Source organism: Natrix helvetica, assembly GCF_964273705.1.
Source record: "Natrix helvetica genome assembly, chromosome: 4".
Taxonomy (NCBI): domain Eukaryota; kingdom Metazoa; phylum Chordata; class Lepidosauria; order Squamata; family Natricidae; genus Natrix; species Natrix helvetica.
In genome coordinates this window covers 139,242,702-139,253,670 of record NC_138550.1, presented here as the reverse complement: position 1 = coordinate 139,253,670, position 10,969 = coordinate 139,242,702, and the positions used below count along the sequence as shown (strand labels likewise).

Below are 10,969 nucleotides of genomic sequence, written 5' to 3'. Positions count from 1 at the left end.
GAAGCCACAAAAAAGTAAGATTGAATTAGAAAACGTCCTGGATGCTGCAGAGTAACCCTCCCTCCATACCCCCACTCCAGTATATTCCTTTGAGAAATTGGGTTGAGGCTCAGAATGCTAGCAAGGGATTGGAAAGAATTCCAGAAGCCATAATTTGGGGGCTTTCTCTACATTGTTTTTTTCTTCTTCCAATGGTAGAAATGGTTCTGTCCAATATTAGACAGAAATTAAGCGTACAGGTTTAGGAATCAGTCTGCCTGCTAACCATCAGCTGATAACTCTCCAAAAACTCAGTGGAACTGGATTATATCTTTGGGCAGAAAACCCACAGACTGAGCTAATTGTTCTTTGCAAAACCTGACCGTCTCCTTTGAAAAGACATGGTTAATCATCAACCCCCTTTTTCCCTTTTAAAGTTAAAAGGACAGAGTTCCAAAATCACTTGCTTGCTTTGCACAAGAGAAGGGTGCCAGGTCTTCAGGTTACCCTCAATTGCTCACCCAAAAGCACCAAAAGAAAACAAAAACCATGGGGAGAGACCAAGGTAACCAGGCTAAGGATGCAAATGCCGATGAAAACAAGATCCATCTTAAAAAGACAATGGGCTATTTAGAAGGGGTTAGCTTCGTAGTAGGCACAATTATAGGTGCAGGGATTTTTGTCTCCCCAACCGGAGTGCTCAAATATTCCTTGCTCAATGTTGGTGTGTCTTTAATAATCTGGACTGTTTCTGGCATCATCTCGCTGATGGGTGCTCTCTGTTACGCAGAGCTCATCACAGCACTGCCGTTTTCTGGAGGGGAATACAGCTACATAAAAAGAGCCCTGGGCTCCCCGGTGGCTTTTATCTTTTTATGGACCGCCATGTTTAATAGACCAGCCTCGAATGCCGCTCGAGCCTTGCTGTTTGCCGAATATGCCATTCAACCTTTCTATGGAGCGTGCCCAGCTCCTGAGATGGCAAAGAAATGTTTGGCTTTGGCTGTTCTCTTGTTCCTTGGGATTCTCAATGGGCGAAGTATCAAGATGGCTGCCTGGGTGCAGATCGTTTTCACCTTTCTCAAAATGATGGCTCTCTCCATTATTGCCATCGGTGGAATAGTCCTGTTGATCAGAGGAAAGACAAAGAACACAGCCAGATTCGAAAATGCTTTCAGTGGCGAGATTCCAGATGCTGTGCAGATCTCAGAAGCATTTTTCCAAGGGTTGTATGCATACGGTGGCTGGTGGTCCCTCAGCTACTTGGCAGGTATGTCTTCTATTTTCTTTGCCAAATCACTTGCTGTGCTGTCAATTAAATATTGACTCCAGCTAGCCCTTCACTTACCACTCTTTATTCAATGACCATTTGAAGTTTATGCTGAACAAATTGTAATTATGGCTGGTCCTTGCAGTTCTGGCTGTTCTAACATTCCCGCAGTTATGTGATTATGACCTGGGCACTTGACAGATCATACTTATGATGGTTGCAGACCCCATGGCCACATGGTTGTCATTTGAGAACTTTCCTGCCAGCTTCCCCAGTAAGTCAATAGGGAAGCCAGCAGGGGAAGATTGCAAGTTGCTGTGGTAAATCCCCTCTACTCTTCTACCCTCCCTCAGCCACTTCATGCTCATGTCATGCCACGCATCCTGACCTCACTTTGCCTCCCTCATGCACCCTCCCTGACGTTCGCTGTGCCTTCCTTATGCACTTTTCTCAAACCTCGCCATTTGAAAAAGGATGCGTTTCTTGTTACTCCATTCAGTTCTCAGACTGAACCCTTTCTCCCATTTAATTTAAATCCATTCAGAATACTGCTTCATTTATCACAGAACTGTGTGAAAATAAATTGGCCAATTTCATTATGGCCAGTTTATTTTCACACAGTTCTGTGAGTCTAAAATAGGCCAATTCTTATTAATCTTGGTCCCGGTACAATCTTTTTGCAAATAAATTGAGAAAAATCCATGTTGCACAGAAACAACTTCCAGCTTCATCTTTATTTCTAAGAGTAATCGTAGTATATAATTTGTATGGCAGTGCTTTGACTGGAAATGTATAAAGGTAAAGGTTTCTCTCGCACATATGTGCTAGTTGTTCCAGATTCTAGGGGGTGGTGCTCATCTCCGTTACAAAGCTGAAGAGCCAGTGTTGTCTGAGGATGTCTCTGTGATCATGTGGCCGGCATGACTAAAGGTTGAAGGCACACGGAACGCTGTTACCTTCCCACCAAAGGTGGTCCCTAATTTTCTACTTGCAATTGTACATGCTTTCAAACTGCTAGGTTGGCAGAAACTGGGACAAGTAACAGGAGCTCACTCCATTATGCAGCGCTAGGGATTCAAACCACTGAACTCTGACCTTTTTGATCGACAAGCTCAGTGTCTTAGCCACTGAGCCACTGCGTCCCTTCGGAAATATATACATCTGCCTAAAAAAAGACAAATATAAAATAGGTGGTAAAGAGCACCTTGCCAGACAGGATGATAGCACTGGAGGAAATCAATGCTGTACAGCTATCTGTATCCTCCCAAGGTGACATATTATTATCAATGAGCATTCTCCATCAACCAATATTTTCACAATGCATTCTCAAAATTCCGGATCTATGTAACCTTATGACAGTGTCAGATGCTAAGAGACTGGATTTTGGAGCCCATACCTTTTTGAGAAAATTTCTGAAGCCTGATAAGTGTGAACTGTATGAAAAACAGGTTAAGGATTCCAAGAGACATGAACCTCATCCTAAGATTTGCACCTGGTTACAGGTGTTGGTAGGAAGACTGAAGAAACTCATGGAATGTAAACATGACAGGAACTGAAATTTGCTCTGTTTAATTTATGGAGGTCTTCAGGGGAGATTAGATTGTAGTTCTTTTCTGGCAGGGGTCAATCTCTTTAAGAAGAACTCAACAAGCAGATATCACTGCTACTAGAGTGGGCTGCTGGGGGTTGGCAGGGATTCGAGAGAACCTCTAGCTAAGATTCTGCGCAGTTTGGAGAACCCCTAAATCCCACTCCTAAATAACCCCACCCACCCTTCCCCTCCTAGGAGTCCCCATGCGGCCCGTTTTTGATGCAGGTAAGTGCAGGGGGCACGTGAAGGCTCGGGGAGGGCAAAAAATGGGCCTACCAGAAGTTCGCAAAGGCCTGAAACAGGCTCCTTTTCAGAGAGCCTCTGAAGCCTGATGAGGCAGTTTTCGCCCTTCCGGAGACTTTAGGAAAGCCTACGGAGCCCAGGGAGGGCAAAAATGCCCCCCCTCCACTGTGGTGCAGGAGGCTAGGTAGGCCACACCCACCATGCCACGCCCACCCAGCAACCGGGCAGATAACCTCTTGCTAAACTTTTTGAAGTGCACCCTCCTGCCAACAACATAAGATGCAAATTAGTTTTATAAAATACAACAGCTGCATCTCAGAACATAGGCTATTCTGTTAGCTTTCGTTGTGATTTTTTTTGTTTTTTAAGTATTGTGGTTTGTATTCTGACTTTTATTGGCAGCTTTGATTTGAGTAGGTAGAGCTAGCCAAAAAGTCTAATAAATCAATAATAGAATAGAAATGCTCTGCATGAGAAGCCATTTACATTTTTAAATTTGTTCATGTATTTCCTGTACCACTGTTCAAGACACAGCAGTGATAAATTATCAATGATGATGTTTGATTTGAAATCAAATTTAAAGCATTACAACAGAAGCAGTGATGACTAAAAGTAGTTAATTCAGGGACACTGATCACTGCTTCATATATGCAGCATTTCAGAGTCCCTGAATCTGAAAATGTTTCTGGACTGTTTCCAGATTGCCTTTAAGAACCTGACAAAAGGATATGGGAAAAGCGGGAAACCTTTTTTTTTTGTTTGAGAAAAATTACAGAAAAAAATGTTTTTAGTAAACACTTGGGATTGTATATTTTCTTGCTGTATAAATAGATACGTTTGGGTAATTTCTATTTTATGTCTTGCAGAGGAGATTAAAAATCCAAGCAGAAACATTCTTTGGACTGTGTTGACTGCACTTCCTTTAGTCATTGTTTTCTATTTGCTGGTTAACATTTCGTATCTGACAGTTCTCACACCGCAGGAAATAGTTTCCTCAGGTACGGCTGGGTAGTCTGTGTTTTTCATTCACAAAGGGTAATTATGTCACCTGTAATCGATACAACAAAGAATTCACTGCATAAGCTCAGATGAATCACAGGCAATGCATCCACATGCAGTACACTATGGCAAAAATCTTCTGACTGCCTCTGTAGGATACCATTTTCAGTGCACCTCCAATCCATAAAACTGACTTCAATTGTTCTTGGTTTAACAACACAGTGCAACAACAGTTGTTGCAAAGCTATCCATCCACGCCAATGGAAGTAAAATCAGGTGAGCAGTTGTTGGTGAAAGCATATGTTGAACGTTGGTTTATGTGGACACGCCTCCTTCCCCTCCCCTACAGTCTCAGTCAGGCTGGCCTGCCCCCATTCTACTAGTACAGGGGTCGGCAACCTTAAACACTCAAACAGCCACAAAAGTCCTAACTGGAAGCCCCCCGTTCTATTCTGGAGCTGGCCAGAAGTCTGGTTCCCCCACCATAGAGTTTCCTCCTAGCACAGCATCCTTTTCCCTTTACCTGCCCTAACCTAAAGCCCTATCAATTGTGGAGCCGACCGACAACAGGGAGCAGGAGCAGAGGGATGAAAGAACCACATGCGGCTCCAGAGCCATGGGTTGCTGATCCCTGTACTAGTATCTTCCTGCGGAGCTGTGTGGTGTAGAACAGGCTTTGTATTGGAGGCCCTTTGAGATTTCAACAAGAAAGAAAGGATGTTTTAGCATTGAGGTTCCTTTTGTTTTGTATTGCCAATCCTGCTTTAGCTGGTTGTAAATGGTTTATGTAGGCACACATAAAGGGTATTTGATTGTCACCATTTTGCACCCTCAGTTAAATGATGGGTGGTAAATTTAAAGGGTGGCCTTTCAGAATTGCATTGTAGTACTAAACTATTCAGCCAGCAGTGTTGCAAGCAATTTGATTGCCTTCACCTTTCCATTGTACGGCTCAAAGAACTAAATGTTGAAATGACAAGACTTCATTCCTTCATTGCTTCCCAAACATAACACGGAGGAATTAGGAAGTTGGCATTTGCTATCTACCTATCATCTATCTATCATCTATCTATCTATCTATCATCTATCTGAATGACTAGAATGATATATTCTATGTAGAACTGCTGCTTATGTTTCCTTGGACTCCATTAATGATTCCAAACTGTTTTTCTTTTACCTTGATTCATTACATGGAATTTTATAGAAGGAACTGAAAAGGGCTCAAGAAGGAGCCTAGAGATTAATCCAGACCCCCCCTTCCTACTGTGATGTGTGTGTGTGTGTGTGTGTGTGTGTGAAAGAGAGAGAGACAGACAGACAGACAGACAGACAGACAGACAGACAGACAGACAGACACTTTTCCCATTCACTGGAATTATGTTGAAGAGGGAGGGCAGCAAAGCAAAAGGATTAAGCTAATTGCTTTGCTTAAACCTGTGCATGTTTGATAGTGTGCCAAAAGACAGGACTCGGTAATGTGGTCAGCAAACTTCATGCCAGAATACCATATAAAAAATTATTTCTGTTTTATTAAAGATGTAATTGGTCCAGTTGAAGATATTACAAAACAGCTCTAGGCATTTTGTTTCTATTATCTCTGCCATATATATACAATATATTGCATCTTTGCAATTGGGCCTTGCATTCTGTCTGCCATCCTATTCCATTGCCATCCTTACTTGTACAGAATTCCAACAGATGCTTTCTCCAGGACAACCTCAAATAGAAATTACGTAATGAAAATTTCCCACAAGCCATCTAGGATTCTGAGGGAACACAAAGTTCCGTACAAGTTTTTTTAAATAACACTGTGGAAGTACTTTGCCATTGCTGCCTTCTAAAATAGATTTTTTTTAAAAAAAAGTGAATCTAATGACCAGACATGAGAATACCTGGTGGTTTTCCTTCCAGCAAGATTACCTAATGATGGTTACTTGCTACAGGTATCCCTTTCTTAGAGCTATGAAAAAGTGAAAGATCACTGAGTTTTATTCAGACTTGCAGCTTCAAACAATGTTGCTTCAGTTACTCTGGAACCAAAACTTATTTGTTCTCCAAAGTTCACTAAAGCATATTAAGGTCCATTAATATACGAATCTGTGTGTGATATATTAAGGAAAGCTGTTTAGCCTTTGCACATAATCTATTAACAATGCTGACATTTCCTTTCAGTTGTTGTAGCAGTCATGTGGGCTGAGAGAGTGATCCCTTCATTTGCTTGGATAATTCCTGCATCTGTGGCTATTTCTATATTTGGTGCCCTCAACGGCAGCGTATTCACTCTTGGACGGTTGAGCTATGCTGCGAGTCAGTCTGGACAGTTGCCCATTATAGTATCCATGCTTAATATCCACCATTCTACTCCAGCACCAGCCATGATTTTGTCCACTGTTATTGCAACTGCTTTCCTCATTTCATCCGATCTAATTGCTTTAATGAATTATTTTGGATTCTCCATTTGGCTTATGACTGGACTGACATGCACTAGCGTCATTGTCCTCCGATATCGAGAGCCTGATCTACTCAGACCATACAAGGTACATAGAAAGGAATGGAAACGTGTAACTAAATTTTTAACTTGTATTTTGCATTTTATTAGTTTGTCAAACATGTACAAGATAGCAGGTATTATATAAACATGCACATGAACGAAAGAAATGAATACAAATAAATGGGGACAGTAGGACAGGGATGGTAGGCACAGTGGTGCGCTTATGCACGCCCCCTTTATGGACCTCTAAGGAATGGGGTGAGGTCCACGGTAGACGGTTTAAGGTTGAAGCTGTGAGGGTTAGAGGATGTAACAATGGAATCAGATAGAGCATTCCAGGCGTTGACCACTCTGTTGCTAAAGTTCTATTTTCTGCAATCAAGTTTGGAACGGATTACCTTGAGTTTGTATCGATTGTTTGCCTGTGTATTATTGAGGTTGAAGCTGAAGAAGTCATTGACAGGTAAGACGTAGCAGACAATTTTGTGTACTGTGCTTAGATCATATGCTGCTACAGTGGGCTCTGGGGCTTAGATCATTTGAGATGAGTACTCCTACGTCCTTGACAGAGAGAGGGCTGTCTACAAGATCATTTCCGCCCAGCTTGTATCCTGTTGTACATAATGTTTGGGTCTGGTAATCTTTGAAAGGTCAGTCGGTCACCCTAAGCAAGCCCAGTGCCAATTTTACCAGTGGAATAGATAAACAAAGGAAGCTGCTTTATACTGAATCAGATCCCACAACAATCAAATCCCAGCAGTGTTTATTTTGATTGGCAATTACAAGTCCCCAGGTTCTCAATATTTCCATTCCCTGATTCCGAGAAGCACATTCAACCTTGCTCTGCTGGGTTTGTACAATGAGTAAATTCTGTTTGGATGATAGAGAATGTGGAAGAAAAACATCATAGCCAATGCTGATTTTGCATTCATGAAAGTCACCTTTTTAAAAAATAGCTTAACAGCTCAGTACTATATATAGTGGCCATATGCAAGATTGAGTGAATTCAGACAAATTATTGTAAGATGATTACTTAAGCCTCACGTTTAAAGAAAGTGTCTCTAGAGTTATTTATGGATCTCCTAGTGACCATCAGCTGATTGTATGTACTCAGAAAATCATAAGAAATTGTTGTCTAATGCAGCTCTGGCAAGATTGTGCCTAAAGTTGATTCATGTTCATGTATGAAATGTAAATTTTTTTTGTGCATTTATTTCTTGCTTGTTCATCTCTTTAACACCTGTTGTTTTAACTCTGTCTTTATATTTTATAGGTTTGTTTACCAGTTGCCTTTGGAATGGTGGCCATTTCTTTGTTCTTAGTTTTGGTTCCTATAATTTGGTCCCCGAAAGTGCAGTATTTATATGCTTTCCTTTTCATGGTTGGTGGTTTTCTTTTATACCTGCCCTTTATACATTTTCAAATACATTTTGAGTGGCTTGATAAAATGACTTGCTATCTGCAGCTGCTGCTCCAGGTTTCGCCTGCTAATTATAAATCTGAGTAATGCCAACATTTGAAACTGTGCAGTAGGAATAATACGTTCCTTGTGCAGCACAGCGACAGCTTCTGATATCTCCCTTCTTGCTTTAAAAAAAATATATATGCATGTTTCTGAAATATTATGTAGTTTTATACATACACCTAAGTGGCTTTTCATGAAAAGATTTTGACTGAATAAACCCTGCAGCTCAGTGTTTTCAACCTTGGCAGTATTAAGATGTGTGAACTTCAACTTCCAAGCTGCTGGCTGGGGAATTCTGGGAGTTGAAGTCCGCACATCTTAAAGTTACTAAGGTTGAAAAATACTGCTGTAGCTTTTTCCAAATCCTCTGAAAAACCTTCTTGGAGTCTGGGAGTCTCAGGGGGATACAGTGGAAGAAGACTTAAAATAAAAACAAGACTTAAAAAAAACCCCCAAAAGAATATAACATTGATTGTATTTGCCAAGTAAAAAATGAAAATACCTTTAACATAATTAAGGAGAAAAATCCTTAAAACCCTAAACAGCTTTTAACAAATCCTTTGTTAAATAACAACTTTGTTATCCTTTATTAAAAGTTGACATCATCATTATCAAGCTTTGGTATGGCATCAATTTTTTCTGTGGTTACTTCTATATCAACACGGTTTGGTTATTTTTCAAATGCCTTTTGTGCCTCTATCCCATGGGTGCCAAACTTGCAACATTACACTGCTGTCATGTGATGTATCACAATCCCCCCCCCTTTTGCTGAACGTGGGTGGGCATGGCCTGCATGTGATGTATCTGGCCTGTGGGCCACCAGTTTGACACTCCTGCAAGTCTATCCCATCTCAGTTACAGCAGTTTTCACCTGCCACTAAAGATCAAGTGTCCTACTTGACACAATCTTAGTAGGGATTGTGCTATGTTCACACATTATGTGTCGGGCCTGGAAGCCATGTTAGGCCTTGGATCTTCAGGCCTGCCACATTTCATGCTGTGGGAAACTGGGTGAGGGGATTGCATGGAGCTGGGGAGAGATATAGTCAAAATAACATTCCTTTCTCCGAGAGTCCGGATGTTAACATTCTGGGAAGCATGTCTAATTTGGCTATCCTTACCACCAGTGGTGGGATTCAAACAATTCCAGTTCTCTGCCCTAATGACTGGCTGGGCCATGGTAGACATGGCCAGAGGTGTGATAGGCAGCACTTGGCCTCCCTGCGGCCACCTGGGAGCAAAAATGGGACATGGGGAGGCCACCCCCCCCCCCCATGCCCTATTTTGGACCTGGTAGGCCTCCCTGCACTTACCTGGGAGCCAAAACGGGACGTATGGGGATTCTTGGAAGGGGCAGGACAGGAAGGGCCAGGGCCAGCCAGCAATTTAACAACCGGTTCACTAGAACCATCACAAACCGGCTGAATCGCACCACTGCTTACCACACCACGCCCATGTTGAGGGCTAATGAATGAAACTTCCACGTTCTGCAATTAACTGCCTGCTACTCTAATCTCTCTTAATCCAGTTGAGGACTGGCTGAGATAGGAGGACAACTCACTATGTCCTCGGAGACCATTGATAGTGAGGCACGGGAAGAAGAGGAGAACCAGACATGGGTATAAGTATACATCATTATCAGTTTAAAGCATCCAATAAGTAACCAGTTGATTCTACCTACTCTGATTCATATGAGTTTACCTCTCCCAACAGCACATCAGATATTTTTTTTACTGCTGCTGAATGCCATTGGAATAAGAGGAGAAATTTTATTGATTATTTTAATTCCACCTTTTCTATTTTATAAGTAATTCAAGACAGGGAGCATACACAATACTCCTTCCTTCTCCTGTTTTCTCCATAATAACAAACCCGTGAATGACAGAGCACGATTGGTCCAATGTCAGCAACCAGCTTTCATGTCTAAGGTAAGACTAGAATTTGCAATCTCCTGGTTTCTAGGCCAGCACTCTTAACAACTACACCACACCGGTTCTTTATTGCTACTTTAACAACACCACAGTTAAGTTGGCAGAAGCTATCTACTCCTGGGTTGAAGATATGATTAAAACAATTACATAATGATCTATCAGAAAAAATAATACTGTTTGGATATGTTTGTAACCATGATAAGATGCAAGAAGAAAAAGGCCCAAAGACCAATAGGGAAACCATGCGATAAGGATTTTCAATGCTGTTTGCAATTCTTGTAATTATTCAGATTGGTTTCACTGACTGTAGATCAGACAACCCTCCTGTCAAAATAAAGGGCATTGTTTTCTTTATGTAACAAAGTATGGTGACTGAAAGAAAACATGCTTATTTGTGTTGCAAATTGCAGCCATAGTTATTGGCAATTTAATAGTCTGTTCTAAAAGCACAGTTCCTTGTTGGGTAATATACAAAGGATAAATTAGAATTTCATTTTTTTTAAAAATGAAATTTTTAAATTTTTGAAGCCTAGAAAGAAAGATTTCAAAGTTGCAGCCTTCATAGTAAGGCTGGAGGTGTAAGCATAATTATTATTGTTCAGGCTTTTCAAAGGTTAGGATTTGTTACCTATTATGAATAATAGTTGTCAATCCTCTTTTCTTCAAAATCTTTGCTGGCAAATTTAACACTGATCCTACACTGAACTTGCCATTTTGGAACATATGCACACACTATCAAAAGAAACAGGAGTCTGGTAGAAAAAAAGGAGATTTTTCTTCTTCATTATCATCATCATCTCCATATTAGGTTGAATCTAAGTTTGGGCACTTGAAGTCCTTTCCAATGTGATGCTCTCTGGATGTCCTTAGTCAACAATATCCAAAACCCCTGTTACAGTGGCTGATTAAAAATTTTGGAAATTGAAGTTCCAAAATATCTGGAGAGTGGCAGATTAAGAAAGCTGCTTTAAACAGTGGGAGGACCTTATCAGACACAGAT

At 41.1% G+C, this 10,969-nt stretch overlaps 1 protein-coding gene across 1 annotated transcript; it reads left to right on the top strand.

Moving 5' to 3' along the window:
• Positions 1 to 528: 528 nt before the first annotated feature.
• Positions 529 to 9,657, top strand: SLC7A13 (solute carrier family 7 member 13; the record flags this gene model as incomplete). Its single annotated transcript, XM_081953222.1, has 5 exons — positions 529 to 1,249; positions 3,950 to 4,081; positions 6,255 to 6,619; positions 7,847 to 7,954; positions 9,567 to 9,657. 5 exons carry the CDS (start codon positions 529 to 531, stop codon positions 9,579 to 9,581), a joined length of 1,341 nt encoding a protein of 446 aa, XP_081809348.1. The 3' UTR covers positions 9,582 to 9,657.
• Positions 9,658 to 10,969: the final 1,312 nt, after the last annotated feature.